This window comes from Juglans microcarpa x Juglans regia, chromosome 2S (genome assembly GCF_004785595.1).
Source record: "Juglans microcarpa x Juglans regia isolate MS1-56 chromosome 2S, Jm3101_v1.0, whole genome shotgun sequence".
Taxonomy (NCBI): Eukaryota; Viridiplantae; Streptophyta; class Magnoliopsida; order Fagales; family Juglandaceae; genus Juglans; species Juglans microcarpa x Juglans regia.
Genome location: NC_054597.1, coordinates 8292346 through 8317357, shown reverse-complemented (window position 1 = coordinate 8317357; position 25012 = coordinate 8292346). Strand labels below are relative to the sequence as shown.

The 25012-nt window shown below is 34.5% G+C and overlaps 1 protein-coding gene, 1 long non-coding RNA gene and 1 pseudogene across 3 annotated transcripts in view; all 3 read left to right on the top strand.

The window, feature by feature from the left end:
- The window catches only part of LOC121252559 (cytochrome P450 71AU50-like), a 58042-nt gene extending 51863 nt beyond the window's left edge, over positions 1 to 6179 (top strand). Inside the window, exons 4-5 of one of the 2 annotated variants that reach the window (XM_041152261.1) lie at positions 4539 to 5435; positions 5517 to 6179. In XM_041152261.1, coding sequence (XP_041008195.1) covers positions 4545 to 5435; positions 5517 to 6131 — 1506 coding nt within the window. In that variant the 5' untranslated portion in view covers positions 4539 to 4544 and the 3' untranslated portion in view covers positions 6132 to 6179. Of the gene's footprint in view, positions 1 to 4515; positions 5436 to 5516 lie in introns of those variants that run through there. The other variant, XM_041152262.1, reaches the window with a different exon arrangement.
- LOC121252558 overlaps positions 1 to 22246 on the top strand; it is a 39485-nt pseudogene extending 17239 nt beyond the window's left edge.
- LOC121252562 lies at positions 278 to 24778 on the top strand. The gene is made up of 3 exons (XR_005938242.1): positions 278 to 378; positions 23013 to 24445; positions 24555 to 24778. It is a non-coding gene; the product is annotated as an uncharacterized LOC121252562 (long non-coding RNA).
- Positions 24779 to 25012: the final 234 nt, after the last annotated feature.

The following is a 25012-nucleotide window of genomic DNA, read 5'->3' as shown; positions in this document are numbered from 1 at the left end:
TACACCCTTACCCTGCCCCCACATATATAATAACATATAAATAAATAAATAAATAATATATATTTATATATATAACAAACTTATATTATAAATTTATAATTAAAAAATACCTCAATCATCAAAATGACGTTGTTTTGTCATTGACAAAATGGTGTCATTTTTATGACTGGATTTGTTTTTTCTTTAAAACAACCCATATCAAAACGAACGACATTCATTTTGATATGGGTTGTTAAGCTGCCCCTGCCCCCCCTCCCGCGACCCCCACTTTCCTTTTCGTTCTCTCTCCCGCTCTGTAGTCCGTCCTTCGTACGCCGTCAGGACTCAAGCCATTCTTCATCCCCGTGACTCCGTCGCACGCCTAGTCTTTCGCCGAAGGTAAGTTCCCATTCCCGATTCACATGCACATATGTTTTTTTTTTTCTTGTTGAGTTATGGAGGATGAGATTAAATTGAGAAGTTGGAGGATGAGATTGTGAATTATGTGTTGCAGAGGATTGAATTGTGCATGTGTTTTTATGATTGTAATTTTTAAGTTGTGAATTTGAAATTCTTTAGGGTTTCGGATTGGAACCCTAAACTAATTTAGGGATTTTTCGAAACCCTAAATTTATTTAGGGTTTTCAAATCTTGACACTTAATTAAGCTTCTTGTTGTTATATTTCTTTCATATTATATAGGTTTTGTATCATTAGAACAAGCTCAAATAACCTACTATTGTAGAGTGTTTACAAAAATTAAGGAGTTTGGTGGCTTTATAAAGAATAACAGTTTAGACAAATTGAGAACAGAACTTGTGTGAGTAAAAAAAAAAAGATAGTAAGGATTGAAGAATCCTTGAAGGAACTAACGCAAAAAGTACTATGCACAAGCTCATCCCATAAGTATAAAAATAAATAAATAAAACCATTTCTATATATGCTAGTATCATATTTTGAAAATGATAAAAATTGTCCTCACAAAATGTCAACCATAAAAAAATAATGACTTAGATTTAAGAATTTTTGTTAGTAGAAAAGAAAAGATAACATAGGTGGGTGTATTTTTTTTATTAGTAGATTTAAGAATTTTTCGGGGCTTGCATGCTCTACTTGTCCCTTCTTCCGTCGTACATTTCCATGGTCGGGACCCTGAACTTTGGTGGTAAGGGCATAGCCATCACCTCCTCTGTGTAGGGTAAACCAGTGCTTGTGAGCAGTTGGTTCACTGATGACAAGTGACAACGTACCCACCTTCCTTGCTATCTCCTCATATTTTCCTTTAAGACTATAGAGCTCGTCTTACACGTTCTTTTGCTCCTCCTCCCTATTTGGCCCAGCCCATGTGTTTTGGGACCCCATATACTCACTATCGCCGGATTCTACTTCCTCATCCTGCACCTGTTGAGCTTTTCTGAGTTCCTCATTTTCCTTTCGAAGCTTTTGCACCTCATCGGTTAACTTCATCACCCACTCTTCCATGTTTTTCAATCTTGCTTTCATGGCTTCTCCCGTGTCTCTTCTGAGTTATCCAGAATGGGTTGTCGCAGGCATGTGAAATACACATAAGATATATAAGGATCTCACAGACGACGCCACTGTTAACATCGTGTCTCGCACTCTTTTGGGTCAGGCTCCGACAACTTAGGTCTTCAGAAATGGACTTGCAAAAGATGCAAGAGAAGACAACTAGGAAAGGGTGGCCTTGAGACCATAGAGTCTCTGATGTTAAAGTTAGTAAATTCTCTTGAAAGTTTGTAAACAAGTGAAAAAGTATAGGGATTAGAGAGTTTTTCTCGTACCTGGAACTTGCTATTTATAGCATAAGTTTGGGGGACAAATCGTGTTTGCTCCCGTGGAGTCCGTGTCCTTCGTACTGTTTCCTTTGTCTGGGTTCTTTAATGCGGCATGGCTCTGCGACAGCATCATTAATGTGGCGTGTAGCTCAGGTAGTGGTGCCATTAATACGGCGTGATTTTCTAATTTCTCTCTCCCAGCTAGTATCTTTGGTGGTCCATTGATGCCCCTTCTGTCAGAGGATCGAGAGTTCCCCGTACATTACTCCCACTACACGGGCAAGCACTAAAGAACTGGACACTACTCGAGGGGTTTCCAGATCGATGAGTCTCATCCCTTACAGCACGTTACCTCATGCGGGTTACATCCAGAGGAGCTTATCCATGGGCCGGGTTGGAGACTTTACTCATTCTAGGCTGGGTCTTCGGTTCCAATTCTCTTAGTCGTTGTTCTCGGGCCCACCGGGTCTTAGGGGGGAAAAATCCCCTTACAATTGTAATAGCTTCGTTATGATTATTAATTAATAGTTGCAAGTTAGTAATACATAATTAATAATTTCTATTATTGTAAATTATTTTTTGTTATTTTTAATTTTGTATTTTTTTTTAGTTAAATTTTAGGCCCAAAATAGCTTAGAAACAGGTTCTTGACTAGTTTTGGCCCATTACATGTGTTTCTGGGTCATTTTGAATCCAAAAACGTGCTCTGGGCCAATGGTCCATTTATACGAGCAGGGGAGGATGGATGAGGTGTCCGCCCCCACACCCCAGTACCCGGACAGGGTACCCCACCCCCCGTTTGCAGGGGTGAGTTGGGGGGAAGGGGAGGGGGGGAACCACCAATCCCGCCCATGCGGAGGCGGGAGTAGAACCCTACAGCATACCTTTACTTTTCACAAGGCTAATTAATGTTTCATATATTAATGTTAAATAAATAATCTTTACTTCAATTTTCCTTCCTGAAATAACATTAATTATGATTTTCCCTCCACTACTTGCTGGCCGCTATCTAAGGGGGAGGATACTTCTGGCCAGCACAACGTACTCATGCAAACAACTTCACTAGAAAGCTAAAAAAAAAAATCTTAAGACTCGTAAACAAAATAATAATTATCATAATTCCACTATTATAGCATGCAGTAACGATTAACGATCACATAAAGCGTGGAGGAGAAAGAAATAGGTGAGAGAGAGAGAGAGAGCCTGCATGATGGGACGTTTGTCAACTCTTAGATGGAGGAAAATGCTTGGTTTAGTGAGAGGGATGAATAGTGTTAGTAGAAAATGATGCGCGCATAATTTGGCGCAATGGACAACTTCAACGCAGTTCAACGCAGGCCTATAGAAATATCTCTCTTTTTCTACTTTCTTCTTGCATGTTAGATTTTTATAGTGGAAAAGACCCATCTTAAATTAGAAAGCTGTAAATAAAGAGCATGGACTCATTGTAGTTGTTTTTCATTTAAAAAAAAAAAAAAAAAACTAGCTATATACTCAAGTAATGAACTTTACTTTGTTCTCTCTCCCTAAGAATGCTACATATAATGCAAGGACATGATATAATAATAGATCACCCTCTTAAGTTCAAGTACTTTTAACGAGAGAGATCAGCGCATTAAGCGGGATAGAGATATATATCAAAATAAATATTTTTCGAACCACTTCATATGTTTATTTTTATTCCGACCCACAAATATTTAGAATTTGCCACCATAATTGTCATCTCCTCATGACTAACTCTATGTTCCATTATGGGGACCTTTATGGTCACATGATCATAGCATTAGTAGCTCACAATTATATATATATATATATATATAAATATATATATATGTATATTATTTGGATTTTTTATTCTAAATCAAGGGGTTGTCATTTGATCCAAAAGACCATGGCCATATATATATATATATATTATATATATATATATATATATATATTATATTATATGTGTGGGTAAATAATATTACCTGAACTGACAAAAGTCAAGATCGTACACGACTAAGCACTTTGGTTGAATGAATCTTTTTCTTTTTCGAACAAAAGCAGTACTACCATTATATGGCATATGATTAATTTGGTAACAGATTATTATTGAATAGTAGGAAATGATGATGATACTGTTATTATTATCAAATCATGGGGGAGTGCTGCCTCGTCACTTTGATTTCTTTGGCTGCTTTCTAACAACAATCTTGATCATCGATCTTAACATCTCCGTCTCTTAAAATGGTTAGAACAGACTCGATAACAAGACAGCGAAGATTGCTAAATCAAAGATGATTACAATATCATAAAGTGACGTTTAATCATCGGTGGCCCCATGATTAGAGATGATATCGATCTAATATGGCGCTGGCCTTTTGGCTCCTATTGCAAGCTATTTCATGCACTATAAAATGGTTCGTCACTGTCTTGAAAAACTTATACAGACGATATTATAATCAAGAAAACTAGCCAACTGGAGGCAGAACTAGTCCTGAATATCAACGACCTAATCTTTGATTTAACCTAATGGTGGCCCATAATGTTTAACTGATTTTGCATGATTAAGTGAGATGCTTATCGACTTGGCCTGTGCCATTTGGACATTAGTGTTATAATTTTATAAATCCCAATCATGCATAAATTAGCCCGCCCCAATTTGTTTTTATAGTATTCAGGACATTGAAGTTAACTCAAGCTAGCTTGTTTATATTTTTTATGCAATTTCCATGCCAGGGATAAATACTCATATATTGTAGCCATAACAACAATATCTGAGTGAAACATGCCTATTATGGCTTGGACATGGACGATACTTGTACTATTGGTTATGTTTGCTTATCTTCTGCAAGAATGGACATGGAAAAGGATGAACAAGACAAAGAAACTACCTCCTGGTCCAAGAGGCTTGCCTATCTTCGGGAATCTTCATATTTTTGGAGAACTTCCTCATCGAGATCTTCATCAACTAGCCCAAAAATATGGCCCCATCATGCACTTGCGCTTAGGCTTTGTGCCCACCATTGTTGTCTCCTCCCCCCAAGCTGCTGAGCTATTTCTTAAAGCTCATGACCTTGTGTTTGCTAGTAGACCACCTACTGAGGCTGCAAAGCACATCGCTTATGAGCAAAAAAACTTGTCATTTTCTCCATATGGTTCTTATTGGCGCAACATTCGCAAGATGTGCACCCTTGAATTGCTTAGCAACCTCAAAATCAATTCTTTCAAATCCATGAGAAAAGAAGAGCTTGGCCTACTGGTGAAGTTTATTGAAAAGGCTGCCTCTGATTGTATTGTTGTTGATCTCAGTGCCAAGATCGCATCCCTCAGCACGGATATGAGTTGTCGTATGGTGTTTGGGAAGAAGTACATGGATAAGGATCTTGATGAGAGGGGATTCAAGGCTGTAATTCAAGAGGGTATGCATCTAGGTGCTACTCCTAACCTTGGTGACTACATTCCTTATATTGGTCTCCTTGACCTTCAGGGCCTGACGAGACGTATGAAGGCTATTAGTAAGATATTTGATGACTTTTTTGAGAAAATTATCGACGATCATGTCCAATCCAAAGATGAAAATAAGATTAAGGACTTTATAGATGTCATGCTGAGCTTCATGGGATCTGAAGATTCCGAGTACCGTGTTGAACGGTCCAATATCAAGGCCATAATCCTGGTAATCATTCGTTGAACTTGTATACTATTTGATTCAAATTTGTTATTGATCACTAATTTCTTGACAATGATTTCGTTGCAGGACATGCTCGCAGGATCAATGGACACTACTGCAACAGCAGTTGAGTGGACAATTTCGGAAGTCATCAAGCATCCAAGGGTAATGAAGAAACTTCAAAAGGAGCTGGAAGATGTAGTGGGCTTGGAGAGGATGGTGGAGGAATCAGATTTGGATAGGCTAGAATACTTGGACATGGTTGTAAAGGAAACCATGAGGCTACATCCAGTAGCACCTCTATTGTTACCTCATGAGGCCACAGAAGACATCACTATCCAAGGCTTTTACATCCCTAAGAAGTCTAGGCTGATAGTAAACGTATGGGCAATTGGGCGAGACCCAAGTGTTTGGACTGATGCTGAGAAGTTCTTCCCAGAAAGGTTTGTTGGGAGTAACATTGATCTCCGAGGACATGACTTCCAACTTCTCCCATTCGGCTCTGGGAGAAGAGGCTGCCCGGGGTTACAGTTGGGTCTAACTGCAATTCGGCTCATGGTGGCACAACTTGTTCATTGCTTTGATTGGGACCTTCCTAATAACATGCCACCAACTGAGTTGGACATGACCGAGGAGTTTGGCATTACAGTTCCTAGAGCCAAACATCTTCTTGCTATTCCCCGCCGTCGCCTTCACAAATGAGAAAGATAATCTTCTTTCTTTTTCTCTCTATTGTGGTCTATACTAAGGCGTATGTGGAATTTCTGGATTTGATGGTGATTTATACTTGCTGATTTTATGGTAATGCTTGTCTCAGTCTCACTCATGTTATTAGAACTCTTTAAGATATGATGTTTTGTTTTTATGCAACTTAATTGTACTTTCTGTGCAATATGTAATTGAAAAAATATTCCTAAAATAAGAGAGACATCATTGTACGTGAAATACTCCATCCAGGATACACAAGCTCACAAGCATTTGTAACTCTTCTCAGCAGTAAATGGCAGTGAAGCATCCAGGAAGAACAACTCTCCAGCCAACCACAATCAACATGAATACAACATATTAATGGGTTTAATTTTGATATAAATGAGTTGGGTTGAAATAGATCAACATGACAATACACGATTAATAAACGAATCAACCTTCTTAAATTGTAACAAACCCACATTACCCGTTTAAATTTTATTTAAAGATTACTATACAATATATTTATGTTTGTTATTGTTGGGAACTTGGGATTGTAATATTGACATTATTATAGGTTAATATTTTAAAAATCTAGACATTTTTGTTGGTATATAGTCACATTTCTTGGATATATTAACTATATTGTGGATACAAAAATATATAGATATTAATCTTCATATGAAATTATCTCAATTTGGTCAAATAGGTTATAAGAGTTAGTTGAACTATTTGCACAAAACAGGTCAAGACGGGTTGTGTTGTATTAATTCAATTCTAATTGATTATTAAATGGGTTATGCAAGCCGTTTTGTGCCATCCGTTATTTATATGAGTCTTACTAAAGTTTTAATTTCTCGTCGGTTTAGTTGAGCAAGTTGTGTTTGATTTAATCTATATAATTAAATATTCATCATTTAATACGACAAGAGTACCGAATACAAAGTAATGCTATTTTATTAAAAGGGTGGTGTTAGGGCCACCGAGAGCCCTACCTAATTTTTGTACTTAGGAGTGCGAATTTTTGTACTGAGGAGTGCATTTTTTTCTTCTGTTTATCACAATTTTTAAACTCCTTGAAACATTTTTTAAAAAAAGAAAAAATTCACAAATTTACAAAGGGGCAATGATACCCTTACTACTGGTTACTAGTGACCTAGGGGTGGCAATATGTGATACGAACTGTTAATCCAACACGAACACGACATGAAATTAGCGGGTTTGGGTTTGATGTTAATGGGTTTGGGTCAAAACAAGTTGACCCGTTAAGACACGATTCACTAACGGGTCAACTCGCTTAACCCGTTAGTGACCCGTTTAGACCAGTTAAAATTTTTTTACTCAAAATTACAATTATATCCTTTTTAACCTAAAAATAAAAATACTTTAATCCTATTTCGTATTTCCTAACTCTCTCTCTTAGTTCTCAGTTGAGTCAGTTCTCACGAATCACGACCACGTCCCACACTTTCTATGGATTGTAATTTTGGTGTTTTTATTGTTTGGATTGTAATTTTAGACTTATATAGTTAGTTTTAGTTTTTGGGAGATATTGTGATTTCAAATTTTATGTAAAATTATGTTAATCAGGTCAAATAAATTATTTGGGTCAATTCCACCCATTTACATAAACGGGTTGAAATAGGTCAAAACAGATCGTGTCGATATATTTTAATTAATTCATAACGGATCACAACGGGTCGTGTCGTGCCAATTCATTATTTTAATAGGTCGTGTAAGGGTTTGAAAATCTAACCCGTTAAGCTTAACGGGTCATGTTCGAGTTTACCCATATCATATAATATACACGACTTCACACGATACGAACACGACCCGTTAACACAATTTATCACCCCACTTACCACTGCTCTATAGAGACATTGAGCCTAGGCCGAGCTTCTGCTCACCTCTACATCACGCCTCCGGTGTTGGCCAACAACGTCGTCTTAGGTGAGGATACTTCTATCTCCCTCTCCGTTGCCTCTCTTTCTCTCTCTCTCTCTAGCACAGCCCCCTGAGACGCCTCTCCCGAGCCGCCAAGTTAGCCCCACACTTTCCCTCTGAGTTTCCCTATTTATTTTGTTATTCAATGTATTTGGGACTTGTTAAAGCACATTCCAAAGCTCCCGTGCGAGCTCTTGCCATTAAGTCAATAGCCACCACCATTGCCTCAAACCAAATGTTATTTCGCATGTAATGTGTGTGGGCATGTCCCTATGTTCAAAATTTTGGTCCAACTGGGCCATTGAAGAGAGAGAGAGAGATAGAGAGAGAGAGAGAGAGATAAGTGGTGTGGACTCTTCCTTTGGTTGCTGTTGTGGTGTCTGTTTTTGCATTTGCTATTGTTGTGCCTGAGATGAATGCACCCAAACATGTCCCTCAAAAAAAATGTTAGAGATTATCCTAGATGGGATCAGTAGGGGAGATTAAACTCAAACTTATTACCCAATTTCTAAATTGTTTCTTGTTTTATTATATTACCCATGTACTTGGTAGGTTTTGAAGTTATGACCTTATCCTCTACCATGTTCTTATAAGACTCCGATTATTGGTCCTTCCTAGCTGAGTATCCATGAGGGAATTCGGGAACTTGATTTTCCTGCCCCATTGTTGGTTTTATACAAGGAGATAAGATCGGATATTTTCACCTGTTTTGATTTTATTATATCTTTTATTTTCATTTTTCTGTCGACTGGTTTAGTAGTGGCCCACACCTTCTCTCTGTTGCCAACTCCAGGCTCCAACCCTCTTAACTCCTCCCCTCCTCACCAACTAAATAAGACTCGTACTTTACATTGATAGTACACGGTGCCTGGGAGACATACTATTAAAATTGCTGGTTGTTTTGTATAGAATGGATGGCTTGAATTCGAGGAACTTTTGCAAGGATTTGCTTAATTAAAAATGGTCCCTCAATTTCACACTTGTTATTTGCTAATGATCTCATCATTTTCGGGAAAGCCAATGCAAGGAATGGCCAAGAAATTTCAGAATGCTTGAAAACATATCAGGCATGGTCAGGTCAGAAGATTAATCACAATAAGTCCTCAATTTTCATCACTCACAATACCAACCCAATAGCTCAAGTAGCAATTAGTCGGATTATACCCTAAAATGTTTCATCTTCGAGCATGAAATATCTAGGACTTCCAACTACTTTTAGCAGAGCAAAAAAAGAGTCCTATCAAGAACTATAGGAAAAAATAATAAAAAGTTGGAAGGTTGGAAGTCTAAACTGCTATCACAAGTTGGACAAACCATGTTAACTAGAGAACCATTCCTTCATATCAAATGTCTTATTTCATGTTACAAAATTGGTTTGCAAATTACTAGATACTCGGTTTAAAAACTTCTGGTGGGGCTTCCAACCCAAAACCTAAGGTGGTCTTGGCTTGAGGACTATGGAAAATCTTAACATAGCCTTGCTTGCTAGCAAAAATAGGTTGGGCAATGAGTCAAGCACATACAGGTATCTAGTACTCACTACTTTCATTGAAATATCTCAACTCTTCAAGTTTCTCAATTGTTTAATCTGCCTCGTTTGTTTTCAAGAAACATCTCATCTCATCTCATCTCATCTCACTTCATCATTACAACTTTCTTAAATCCCCACACAAAATAAAATAAACAATTCAACTTTTTCAAATCCCAAAACAAAAATAATATTAAAAAATATATTCTAACAATATTTTATTTAACTTTTTAATTTTAATCTCATCTCATCTCTGAAAACAAACGAGCCCTAATCATCCAACTCTTGGTCATGGAAGGGCATTCTAAAGACAAGAGGGCTACTCTCAAAAGGTAGATGCTATCAAAATTTCAATGTTCAATCTCTTAATATTTGGTCAGAATCTTGGATTCTTGTTCTGGATAGTTTTAAGCCTAATATGCTCTAGCAAATGGATGAGATCTTCCCATTTTTAAAGGTCTCGGATTTAATCACACAAACTCCTCGAGCATGGGACATCCAAAAATTACAATCTCTTTTTGACCAAGAAAGCATAACAAAAATCCAAAAAAAAAATTCTTTCCCAAAACCTTCAAAGGCAAGATTCTTTGATATGGTCTCCAAACAACTATGGAAATTTTTCTGTGAAAACAGCATACCGCATTGTGACAAATGTATCCAGAACTCCCTTACAAAACTTCTCAAGTCATATACTAAAGAAATTCTGGAAATTGAAAATCAACACAAGTTGTTTCTATAGAAAATCAATTAGAACATTCTCCCTACCCAAGCAAGGCTCAACAGTTTCTTCCAACTATTCAATCTGAAAATATGCTGTTATGAACCCATTAGGTAGAACTCACCCTTGAAAACTAGCTTACAAGGGAAGGGTGCCTAGGGACTTATAAACCATCAACCAATTCCATACTTAGTCGATGTGGGATCGTAACATATGCAATGTCCTTTGTGTAATGTAGAAGAAGAATCTCTACTCTACCTTTTCATAGAATGCCCCTTCACTAGGATACTTTGGAACCAAAGCATCTGGCCAGTCTTGGGTATTATTGATAATCAGTCCAGAGCCAGTCTTGGGATTAAATGGCCTAGAGATACATCACTTTTTCATTCTTGTCATCTTAATACTCGACCTTATCTGGCAGCTTCGAAGAATTGAAACAAAATTATTCATGATCATATTGAGCTGCCTTTAACGAAAGCAAGTGCTCAATTGGAAAAATCCTACCAGGCCTATTGAAACAGAGTTCGATTAATCTACAACAAACTCCAGCTCAAAGGAAGATCAAGTCAAAAGCATATCTGATGCCAACTCCAACCGCACAAGCCAATCCTCTTCAACTCAAATTTCAAATGTAAAAGATAACGATAAACTTAGATAGCATTTCCTTTTGAATTTATATTTGTAACAAAACACATGTACAGATTTATTATAAATAATACCTCACGCTCCCAAAATAATTATGGGAAGCACAATCCAAAATCTCTATAAACTAGCATGAAAAAAAAAAGCTACAAGTCTTCCTCCCTCTTAACTGGACACCACCTCCACTAAACTACTGGAGCATTTCCTTTGAAGCGGCAATACGAGACTCATTCTCCACATCATCAGTAGTTTGTTGCAATTTGTAAGGTATGATGTTAACAATGTGGACTTCAAAATCCTTTCCACAATTCTAGTCATAGCTAAAGCATCTACAACCTTTCTAGCATCACAACTAGTAAACTCTCTTCAACTAAAATATCTCATTTCGGGAGATGCGCAACAGGTCATTACGGTAATAGAAAATGTGGATTCTCCGTTAATATGGCAAATCATTTCAATCACAGACGACACCCATCCAAATCTACAACTTTGTGACGATTGGATTGTTAGAAAAATTCATTTAACACAAAATTGATGTGCCAACTCAGTGATGCAATGGACAAGATCCAATTTAACTTTTAGTTGTATTCTCCTAAATATTTTATTTAGATGTATTTTGTATATTGTCAAAGGAAAAATCTATCTTGAAATACTATGTATTTATTCTCATTTCCTGTTAATACAAAGTGTTGTTACATTTTATTAAAAATTTATTTTGTAACGATTATCTTTTAAATTGCAACGTTTGGGTTAAAGCATTAATATAAGTTTTTAATTGCATGCCATTGCAGATTTTCTTATATTAATATATTTTGTAATTATCATGAAAGCCGTTTGTAGTAAATTTGATTGATTTAGTATTGTACGTTTTTATTCAGTAGGCATGCATTGCATTTATGGCTATTGAGGTGCTAGTTTTTCAGCTATGACTTTAACTCATGTATATACGTTATCCTTCTTTTGACCGATGGAAAAATACCTCCTGAGAAACGCATCATTGCACTATTTTCAACATTTAATTGATTATGATTTTTTACCGTTTTGTTTTAAGGCTTAGCCGTTTCAAATCATTATTTCGTGCATTAACTTATGCAGAATTTAATTCTTCGGTTACTTCATGAGCCGTTTCACAGTGTAATTATCAGCAAGTTCAACTAGCCTATGAATACGTGCTTTGGTTCAGTCAGAGGTGGTATATAAAAAATTCATACTATTTCATATGATAGTTTTTGTCTGTTCGAGAGATTCTAAGTAAAAGTGTTTTTTTTTTTTTTTTTTTTTGGAGTTTTGAGTTTAATCATTTGTATAGAGTTGATTTGGACTATACGACAATCAAATAGGTTGTTGTATCTTAAAAGAATCAAGTCAAGAATAATTTTACTGTACCAGTTAATTTTTAAATTTTATACACTGTAAAAGGTTTGAATTTCTTTTAAAAAAAAAGATTTTTATGCTTCAGTCCAAATTAACTTCATCTTAATGTTAATTTTATTATAATTTGTATTATATTATTACATATTTCACTAATATCAAGTGTGCTTGGTTAGGAAAATGAAAAAAAGATTTGACCTCACGGACGCCGAAAAGATTGGCGTTTATGCTATACCAATGATATTTCCATCGAGAAATCGAGAAATGTGACCGACAAAATCTACCGATTTTTCTTTTTTACTAATAATTAAAGAATTATCTTTTAAAGAATTTGTAATTTTTTTAAAATATTTAAGGAGTTTAAAAAATGTTTAAAAAAAAAAATTTGCACGTTCGATAGGAACTTCCGGTTACTTTCCTCGATAGGTGTAGCAGTGTCCGAAATGGAAAGTAGTGCATTTTTCGATCTTTGGATGATCTACTAGCTTGGTTTACATGTAAAATACTGCATTTTTTAACAAATGACTTCTTCGTAAATGCTTAAAGAAAACTCGTAACCTTCGTAAATCACTTCTTCAATAGTACGAATCGTTTGTTACAAAACACTTGATCAGTTTTTTCTGCATTAAGTAAAAATAAGAATTTCTTCTATTATTAACAAATAAAAATTAAAATAAATAGATTTGTAACGATTTGTAAAATACCTTCCACTGAAAATTAAATTATTTTTTACATCATTTTATTAAAAAAGGTTTTATTTAATATAAACTTATAAACAAAATGAAAAAAGATTGGAGTTGAATAATTTTCCTTAAATGAATAGAAATTATTTATTGTATAAAAAATAATTAACCTAAAACTCCCTTACAATTCTTTTAAAACTCTACATTACATGATTGATAGTTTTATAAGATTGAATTTCATTTTTCATGAATAGACATTCTTGCATTGATTGATTATGAATCTCTACAAGTGTATCATTGTCTTTATTAAATTTTAATTATTGACTAATTATTTGATATTATATTAAGAGATATTGAGAGAATGATAATAAAAAAAATTACAACAAAAAGAATGACGTGTTCAAACACCTTGATTAATATTGTTAAGTATAAGTCTCAAATGTACAAGTCTTGTATAAATATTTTGTAAAATTGTAAACTATTAAAAAAAAGTAAAGTTTTCACATTTTTCTATGATATGACTCATTTTTTTTAATAAATAATTTATACGAGATTTATGTATTTAAAATTTGTATATATTATTTCTCTTCTTTTAAAATAATTTCAGTAATCAGTTAGTTCTTTGATTGACATAAAGTAATAATAGAGGCATATAGTTTTTTTTTTAATAATTTTCAATGGAAGTACAGTTCTTTTTATAGTTTTTTATGATTCACATTGAAAATAACTTCCATTACCATACAATGATAGTAAGGAGACGAGGGATCGCAGAGACGTGAGTAAACACAATAGGAAAACACTTCTCCCACAGACTAATGTCAACGATTTTTTTGTACCCATTTTTTTTAATTTTTTTTTTTTTTTTTTACTTACTAGTTAAAGAAGTATATTTTTTTAATGAATTTATGATTTTTTTATAATTTTTAATTTTCCAAAAATATTTATTAAAAAAAAAGCAAAAAAAAAAACTTTTTCCTTTTTTTTCTTGCCAACATCAAGGTTTCAGAGCATTCCCATAGCTTATTGATTAAAATTTAGTAAAAATATTTAACTTTTAACAAAAAAAGGGTTCTATGTTCGGGTGATTATTATTATTGGAAAAAAAGTTGACGTTTGAACACTAGATTTTTAAATATAAAGAGTTACTGTTCATTCTTAAATATTTTTCTAAATATTTTATTTGATTAACAAGATAAACTCTTAGTTCAATTATCTATATTTTCTCTTGTATTCGTATTTATTATAGTTGAAACTCGACAAAAATGCCACTATTGAGATGATCATTGTTTTCTTAAATTTGACCATTTGGAAAAAGATGATTATTAAAAAGTATTATTGTTTCGAAAAACATTGATTTGGAAAATATTACTGTTTGGAGAGATAAAGAATTTTAAAAATTTTTGTTGCAAATGAAAAATTGAAAACACAGACACAGCAAATAATTAAATAATTATGAAGGTGTCAAAAGAAACAAATTGAAAAATTTCCTCGACTCTTTTTCTGGAAGACAAAAAACTGAATAGTTAAGAATGTATAAAGAAATGAGTAAAATTAATAATAGAGAAATATTATTTTAATAGAATAAAAAAAGAATAAAAAGTGAAATATAAGAGGTTTCAAAAGATGGGTAATTAAAATTAAAAATAAAAAAGAGATGATTTTTTAATAAATTTTGACCAATAATTTGTTGGGTCAATGTGAATGCTCTTATACTTTTGTTGAGAGCAGCGACGTTGGCTTGGCCAAATGTAAATATAAATTAAAATTTGGCTAACAATCTCTTAAAATGATTTACATTTAAAAAGGTAAAAGATAAATTTTTTGTTTGTTAGCTACAGTCACACTTTATAATATATATGGTTAGACAAAAGTATTTATAAAAAATATTAAATTAATAATATTTTATTATTATTTTGATTAATAGATAAATAATAATATGAGAATTTTTATAAAAAATAAATTATGTGATTTTAGCTCAGCATTAAATGCTATGATAGAAGTAGAGTTCTATTATTGTGAGTTTATTACAGAGAGCAGCATTCGTGCTTGATGCATCCTTTAATTCTAGGCATCTCTCTCCTCTTAAATTTGAAGGCTCATCCTTCCAGACAGATTACAGTCTACACCGCTCTAGCGAAAAAATTGTTTAATATCTTTTCGCACAACAAAGGGGCACAAAGCACAACAGTAGTGTAACTGTTCGATCATTCTCACTTTCAGATTTTCTATTTTCATTGAATCTGAAATCATGCGAGGATTTTATTACTCTGAATCTTGATTTATAAAAGTATTGGTATTGGACTCATTTGACGAATCTAATTTTTAAAATTTGATAAATTTATGTATACAATTACTATATTGGATTCACCAAATATTAAAATCTGAAATTTGAACTATAGTGTATTTCAATTCATCTTTAAATTTAAAGACTCACTATTCATATCCTATAACTATTATTTTATTTACTTAAATTATTATTTCTCAATTTTAAGCCTCAATATATTTAAGTTGGCAAATAATAATTTAAGTATCAAATTAAATTATAAATTAATATATAGTTAGTATAATTGTAAAATATGAAAAAAAATTAAAATATTATTATTAAAAAAATATTATTATATTATTTTGACTAATCTAATATAGAGTTATGGTTAGAAAAGTTTTGAATTTATAAAAAATATATATTTTTTATTAACTTTTAAAAATAAATTTGATTAAACCAATGCTTTAACTCTGTTCGGTGGAGAATACAAAGATATGTTGAGTGCGTGGCCTTGGCTCCTTTCTCACATGGGATGAAATTTGCTCTATAATTTGTACGAAGCCATTAAATACATCTATTGTTGTCTTTATGTCAAGAAGTCCGTTTAAACGTGAAATCGGCCTCACTTGTCTTAAAATTTGGTTAGGTTTGGATGGTAAATTGAGATTAGATAAAATGAGTTGAGATAAAATTAAATAAAATATTATTAAAATATTTTTTTTAATATTATTATTATTATTGAATTTAAAATAATTGAATTATTTATTATATTTTGAGCCTTGATAGGTATAAGCAGTTTGACGTACCAAATCGCGTCTCAATGCTGACATAACTTTTTTTATTGAAAAAAAATAAAAGAATTTTTTTTTTTAGAGAATAAGGTCATCTGTCTTGCAAAAATCATTTCCGTCTTAAATTCACACCGTTTCATTAAACGGATGCCTTATATGCAATATCGGTATGCGATTTGGTGCACGAACTCACTTGCAAAAAAACTTTTCCTATTGCATTATGAGCCTTGCTAGGTACAAGCGGTTTGGCGCACCAAACAGCGTACCAATGCTGACATGACTTGTTTTATTAAAAAAAAAAACCCTAAATAAGAAGATTTTTCAGAGAAGAAGAAGGTCTTATATATCTTGCAAAAATTATTTTCGCGCAGTTTGGTGCGCGAACTCTCTTACAACATTGGTCAAGTCTTCTTCCCTTGTTGCTTTGTCTAGCCATTAATGTGACTTGAGCACAAGATTGAAAACAAATTGCATACTCTGCTTATATAAAGGTGTATTTCGATCCGTCAATTTGATTATTGTAGGGTACAAGAGCATCTCTTTTGTCCAAGATTTCTCTCTCTCGGAGGTCTAAACTAAGCAGGTATTGTTAGAGCATGCAATGACTTAGTTGAATATCAGTTGAGAGAATCAAGGGAGAAGTTGAAGAAATCAAATTAGTTCAGCAACAGTGCAGCAAACAAACCACCTCTGAATTTTTCTCATTCTGTTTTTTATTAAAACAACAGATTAATGTTAGCTGTAAATCTTCTATTTGTACTCCTTGATTTTCTATAGTTTGTTATATGTAATACTCTATAAATACGTTGTAAGAAAAGTAAACAGAGGAGAATAGCAAAAGCTGGAAGTATTTGAACTGTTTGGGGAAAATACTAAATCCACTCGTGCTTCTTCTATCATCTGGGTTACTAGCCCAATCCGAGTCACAAAAAACATGGATGTCAACCGTAGATGGTGCATAAAACAGTCCATAATCCACCGTGCCTTTTAAATATCAAAGCACTCTTTTTACTGCCATCCAATGAGAATCTCGTGGATTATGTATAAATTGGCATAATTGATTTACTGCATATGAAATATCAGGACGTGAAATGGTGCAATATTGTAATGCTCCCACCACACGCCTGTATTCAGTAGGGTCTGATAGAAGTTTGCCATCATGCGAAGATAACTTCATTCCCGAAGTTGTTGGACATGTGAGTGGCTTTGCTCCTTGCATTTTTGTGCTATCAAGAAGATCTGAGATGTATTTGGCTTGCCGAAGATGAAGGCCTTCATTGTTACGTTGGGCTTCAACTCCAAGAAAATAACTTAATTGTACAAGATCTCTTATATGGAATTTTTCTTTCAAGCTGTCAATAAAAGACATAATGGTAGAATTGCTTGTTCCAGTGACGACAATGTCATCTACGTATACTAACACAAAAATTTTTAATGTGTTATTGCAAAGTGTAAACAATGAATAATCAACCTTTGATTCCTCAAAGCCAAGTTCTAATAATTGTTGAGATAACCTCCGAAACCAAGCTCTTGGAGCTTGTTTGAGGCCGTAAAGAGACTTATGAAATTGACATACAAGATCAGGTTGACTCTCATCAATGAATCCTTAAGGTTGTTCCATATACACTTCTTCATCAAGTATGCCATGTAAGAATGCATTAGAGACATCTAATTGTCTTATGGGCCAATGGAATTGAACTGCAATGGATAAAGCCAATCTAACTGTAGTTGGTTTAACTACTGGAGAAAAGGTATCAAAGTAATCAATTCCAGATTTTTTATCAAAGCCCTTTGCCACAAGCCTTGCTTTGTAGCGTTCAATGCTACCATCCGGGTGTCTTTTAATTTTGAAAACCCATTTATTCCTCACTACATGTCTGCCGTGTGGTCTTGGACAGAGAGACCACGTCCCATTTTCCATCAAAGCATCAAATTCACACCCCACAGCTTGTCTCCACTCAAGTTTTGTTATTGCTTGTGTATAGCAAGTTGGCTCAGATTCTGTTAAAATACTAGCCAAAATTCAGAAATTGACTATCATTTCATTAGAGAAAAGGTAGTTAATAAAGATATTTTGGTTAAGCATATCTCAACAAAAGACCAGTTAGCAGACATATTTACCAAAGGACAAACAGCAGCTCGTTTTCAATTTTTAAGGTCCAAACTCATGGTTCATGAACTCTTCATCAGTTTGCAGGGGGTGTTAGAGCATGCAATGACTTAGTTGAATAGCAGTTGAGAGAATCAAGGGAGAAGTTGAAGAAATCAAATCAGTTCAGGAACAGTGCAGCAAACAAACCACCTCCGAATTTTTCTCATTCTGTTTTTGATTAAAACAACATATTAATGTTAGCTGTAAATCTTCTATTTGTACTCCTTGATTTTCTATAGTTTGTTATATGTAATACTCTATAAATACATTGAATGAAAAGCAAATGGCAATTAAGCCAAACAGTTCAAACACTTCCAGCTTTTGCTATTCTCCTCTGTTTACTTTTCTTACAGGTATTATTTCTCTTCTAGCATTATCTGAGATGGAAATGATACTTTTTCTTAGAGGTGTTTTTTATTCTTGCGTGTTTAAGTTTTAAAATCAAGCATAGCATGAAATTATTTTTTTTATAGGAAATAGACATCATTTTATTCGAAGTTACATCTGTTACACAAAATTATAAGTTAAACTAAATTCCTGTTGTAAGCTCCCCGTACACAAATATCTTTACGACGGTATTGTCTAAACTTCAAAAACTCTCAAAAGAGATAGTATCAATCTCTGTATAAGACAGAGGTAAAACCAACCCGCATCCAAACTCCATCCTCCAAAAGATGAGAAGTAAACACTACACTCATCCTCCTAACCAGAGGAGGGAGAAACCAAACACTACTATGGACATAAGTCCAATAGCTCATTTCACTTTATTTTTCCTACAAATAAAACCAACAAACAAATACCAACAAAAACACACTGACGTAAATTCAAAAATACAGAAAGTAGAAACCACCAAACAACACCAACAAAACAGAATTGGGAAAACAAGAGGGCATGCAACGATGACACGCACCACACTGGGAAGGAGCCGATCGGTCGGTCATGACATTGCTGGAGTCACTGGACCCTGAGCTGCCGCATGCGGCATTGATGGAAGATGAAACGCAGTGGTTGAGTGTCCCATACGTTTCCTTTAAACCGTGCGTCGGCACAACGTGCCACTCCGAATGGTGTCCAATATGGTCGACGAGATCGGCAGGTGAGGCCACTCCCGGTGGTGTGTGTGTCGGAAGATGGTCACCAGAGAAGCTCGAACCAGCTACCCTACCTTATACGGCCGAAATTTGGAAAAAAAACAAAAACAAAACAAACAAACAAACAAATCCACCAGAGACGAAGGGCCTGCGAGAAGAGGAAAAGAAAGAAGGAGCCGACACTTCCCTTCCCCCCAGTTGGATTCAGACGAGGGAGATTTTAGTGAGAGAAGGTCTGGTTTTAGAGAGAGAGAAGTGAGAAAGCGATGCGTAGGGTTTTTTTTTTTTTTTTAGCATGAAATGATTTCGTGTGTTTGGTGTTATCTAAGATGGAAATTACTTTTTTCTAGTGGTTGTCTTTTTTGTTGCAGTTTTTTGTTTGAGATTTTTTTTTTTTTTGTTGGATATTAGATATTGCAATATATGTTGGATAGCACACCCTTATTATAGAAAAAGTCCAGATATTGATAATAATAACGCATCAACATAGCTCGATAGAAGTAGGACAAAAATGTAATATATAGCGTAGCTCTAAATTTATGAGATATCTATTTAAAAACTATCCTTTTTTCTTCACAACCATCTTTCTTTGTTTCTTTCTTTTCTTTCAAAAGTCAAATTCCAGCCCTAATTGCTGTTATTTATCCCATAATTCTAGTTCGCATTCTCCCTGAAATTCCAATTATCATTCACCGTGTTAACATCAAAGAGGCCTCATTATTTTAAGTTATTTCTTGAAACTACACTGTTATACAATGGCTTATCTTTAGATCGATGTTCTCATTTGCCATCCTAATTTCCCAAGCATTCCCATCTTTCCTATTTCCAGTTATTATTGTTTTCTTGAAAGAAGTCTTAAGTTTTCCTTTTAAATATTTTTCTATATATCTTTTCGAAGAATACACCATTCGTATTCTTTTATGTTAATATTTTCCAGCTCTTTTCTTATATGTTTAAATTTTTGGGTTGAACTAATGAGCCCATCTTGAGATCATTAAACCTATTTATGCTCTCTTTTTTCTGTAAAAGAGAGTAAGAGGGAGTAACTGGAGAAGGATGAACATTTATTCTTTTGTGCAATTTCCATGTCATGGATAAATACTCTAATATTGTAGGTTGTAGCCATAACAACATCTGAGTGAAACATGCCTATTATGGCTTGGACGTGGAAGATACTTGTGCTGGTTATTCTTGCTTATCTCCTGCGAGAATGGACATGGAGAAGGATGAACAAGACTAAGAAACTACCTCCTGGTCCAAGAGGCCTGCCTATCTTTGGGAATCTTCATATGTTTGGGGAATTTCCTCGTCAAGATCTTCATCGACTAGCCCAAAAATATGGCCCCATCATACACTTGCGCTTAGGCTTTGTGCCCACCATTGTTGTCTCCTCCCCCCAAGCTGCTAAGCTGTTTCTTAAAGCGCATGACCTGGTGTTTGCTAGTAGACCACCTAGTGAGTTTGCAAAGCACATCTCTTATGAGAGAAAGACCTTGTCCATCTCTCCTTATGGTCCTTATTGGCGCAACATTCGCAAGATGTGCACCCTTGAATTGCTTAGCAACCTCAAAACCAATTCTTTCAGATCCATGAGGAAAGAAGAGCTTGGCCTACTAGTGAAGTTTATTGAAAAGGCTGCCTGTGAGTGTATTGTTGTCAATCTCAGTGCCAAGATCTCATCCCTCAGCGCAGATATGAGTTGTCGTATGGTGTTTGGGAAGAAGTACATGGATAAGGATTTTGATGAGAGGGGATTCAAGGCTGTAATTCAAGAGGTTATGCAACTAGCTGCTATTCCTAACCTTGCTGACTACATTCCTTATATTAGTCCCATTGACCTTCAAGGGCTGAGGTGACGCATGAAGGCTATTAGTAAGATATTTGATGGCTTTTTGGAGAAAATTATCAACGATCATGTCCAATCCAAAGATGAAAGTAAGATTAAAGACTTTGTCGATGTCATGCTAAGCTTCATGGGATCTGAAGACTCTGAGCACTGTGTTGAACGGTCCAATATCAAGGCCATAATCTTGGTAATCATTCGTTGAACTTGTATACTCTTTGATTCAAAATTGTTGTTGATAACTAATTTCCTGACAATGATTTTGTTGCAGGACATGCTTATAGGATCAATGGACACTTCTGCAACAACAATTGAGTGGACAATTTCAGAAGTCATCAAGCATCCAAGGGTAATGAAGAAACTTCAAAAGGAGCTGAAAGATGTAGTGGGCCTGGAGAGGATGGTGGAGGAATCAGATTTGGATAGGCTGGAATACTTGGACATGGTTGTAAAGGAAACCATGAGGCTACATCCAGTAGGACCTCTACTGATACCTCATGAGGCCACAAAGGACATCACTATCCAAGGCTTCCACATCCCTAAGAAGTCTAGATTGATAGTAAACGTATGGGCAATTGGGCGAGACCCAAGTGTTTGGACTGATGCCGAGAAGTCTTCTCGGAAAGGTTTGTTGGGAGTACCATTGATCTCCGGGGATGTGACTTCCAACTTCTCCCATTTGGCTCTGAGAGAAGAGGCTGCCCGGGGTTACAGTTGGGTCTAATCGTGGTTCAATTCGTGGTGGCACAACTTGTTCATTGCTTTGATTGGGAGCTTCCTAATAACATGCTACCAATTGAGTTGGACATGACCGACGAATTTGGCCTTATAGTTCCTAGAGCCAAACATCTACTTACTATTTCCCGACGTCGTGGCCTTCACAAATGAGAAAGAAGATCTCCTTTCTTCTTCACTCTATTGTCGTCTAAATTTGTCGATTTCATGGTAATGCATGTCCATGTCGTACTCATGTTATTAGAACTCTTCAAGACATGATGTTCCTTTGAGTTTGAGATTTTCTTTTATGCTACTCATTATACTTTCTGTCCAAAATGTAATCAAAAAAATATTCATAAAATAAGAGAGACATCATTGTATGTGAAATACTCCAGCCAGTATAAGCAAGCTTATCACAAGCATTTGTAACTCTTCTCAACAATAAATGGCAGTGAAGCATCCACGAAGAACAACTCTCCAACCAACCGCAGTCAACATGAATACAACATGAAATAAATGGGTTAAGTTTGATATAAATTAATTCAGATTAAAATAGATTGATTTGATAAGATACGATTAATAAATGGATTAGTCCTCTTAAATCGCAATCAACCCATATAATCTATTTAAATTTTATTTGAAGATTACTATACAATATGTATGTTTATATTTGTTATTGTTGGGATTGTAATATTGAAATGATTATGAGTTAATATTTTAAAAATATTGACATTTTTTGTTGGTATGTAGTCACATTTCTTGTAGATTTTAATTATAATGTGGCTACTAAAATTTGTAGATATTAATTTTCATATAAAATTATGTCAATTAGGTCAAACGGGTTATACAAGTCAGTTGAACTTATTTGCACAAAACGAGTCAAGACGGATCATGTCGTGTTAATCTAATTATAATCGATTATTAAATAGATTATGCAGGTTGTGTAGTGCCATACATTATATATATATATAAGTTGTTTTAAGATTTAAGTTATGGTTGATTTAATTAAGCACATCGTGTTTGATTTAATCTATATAATAAAATACTCATATCTTAACACGATAAGATTACGATCTATGAATACAAAGTATTCGCTATTTTATTAAAAACTCACCGCTTCTTATATGTAGGCCGACCAAATGGCATCATGAAGATGCTGCTAGGAGCCGCACAGCCAGAGCAGCATGCATACAACACCCATGGACCTGATGTTTGCCCATTTATACAACTGACATACTGCAAAGTTAGCCTTCGATGATCCAAGTCCATTGAGGTATGGATTTTATTATATTTATATTTTATTCCTTTTACAATTGTTTATATTGAATTTTGAAAAAAATCCGTAATCTTATATTTCACTGCACATGACTTTATGAAATTTTTATAGTAATTTTACGTGACAACACGGTCTATTTTTCATAGACAAATTCTGCTTATAATGTATTCAATATAACATTCGTGCAACATCATTGACGTGACAGTCAATTGTATCAATTATTTTTTCAATTAAACATATCAATGACTTCTAAATAAGAAATGAGAAACGCTAATATGCTGTCTAAGTTTATCCCCTCACTTTGACCGTTCATATATTTTATTTTTTATTTTTTTTACTTAATGATTAAGGAAATGAATTTTAGTATATTGGTTTATTTTTTTATTTTAAAAATATTTAAATATTTTAAAAAATATAAAAAGAAAAATAAAATAAAAATGACAAATTTGTATTAGGTGGCACGCCCAGCAGTTATTGCTGGGCGGCAGCCTAGCACTACTCATAAGAAATATCTTTCCCAGGCTAGTTTTTTCTTTTTTCTTTTTTTTTTTTTTTATTTTTTTATTTTGAGTATTTCCTTATGGTAAAAGAAGACCCATTTTTAGTGACTTCAACAATTGCATTACCTTGACCATCATTCTTTGTTGCCTTGCAATTAGTTCATTTCTTGGGGTCGCTCCTCCCTCTGTTATATCGAGTGCTAAACCTTCTTTTCTTCTTGTGAACTGTATATATTTTTAGTAGATCTCATCGTTGTAAAGCTACTTCTTGTAAAAGTTTGGTATGCACATAGAAAGCTCAGATGGCAAGGTTAAGTTAATGCTTCTTTGGAGGACAGTGTTAGGTAGATCAGCAGAGTGTGGATATAGAAAGAGGAAGCTTGGAGACCCATTAAACAAGTGACAGTGATCAGTGGCAACGTCCTTGGCCATTTTATATATTAGTTAGGGACAATACACAAGGAAAAGCCAACCCATGCCCTTGAGGACTGAGCTTGCTGCTGAGGAATCAGGAGACAAACCAAAAGAATAAATATATATATATATATATATATATATATATTAACACATACAAACTTCATAAATAAAAGATTGGATTAGAGAAAATTGCATCATATATAGTGGTAGTAGCTTTTGCTTGTTCTCACTATCATCCACTAGCTAGAACTAGGCTTCAAAGAAGTACCGATGACATCTTCAAGATTCGCTCTCTTTCTCTTTTTTGTTCTTTTTTACTGTTTTGTATCTGTAGCTCAAGGCGGAGCAAACACCAATGAATTTGTGGTGGGCTCTGCAGGGACTTCTGCAAATGTAGTCGTCTCTCTCTCTCTCTCTCTCTCTCTCTCTCTCTCTCTACACACACAACATAAAGAGTTACTGTTGTTAATATAACAAGACATTGATAATGGATATGATGCAGGGAAGAGCAGCTGGGTGTAGTAAGGAGATTTCCGAGTGCAGAGAAGGAAACGAGGAGCCAGAAGATAATGTTTTGGTGAATGAGGATTATATCTACACCAACTCTTTTCCTTAGATAATTTATCTCCTTGTAATGTATATTTGCTTTCAATGGATCATTTTGTAGCTGCTGGAGTCCAAACATTTGTTTTTTAAGTTTATGCACGGAAAATTATTAATTTTTAATACTATTTATAATCTAATTAGGAAGTTTTTTAAATGGAATATTACTTTATTATTATTTGTAATAAATAAGATACAGAGAAAGAAAGATCATGTCCAAACTGAGAGACCAACTCTCTCTCCAAGATGAGTTCTCCCCCTCTCCCTAGTGAGTCAAACCCATCTTAAGGATCTCCCACACCAACCAATCTTCCCCTTCAGCTGCTATGAACACACCAGCATTAAATCCACACAAAC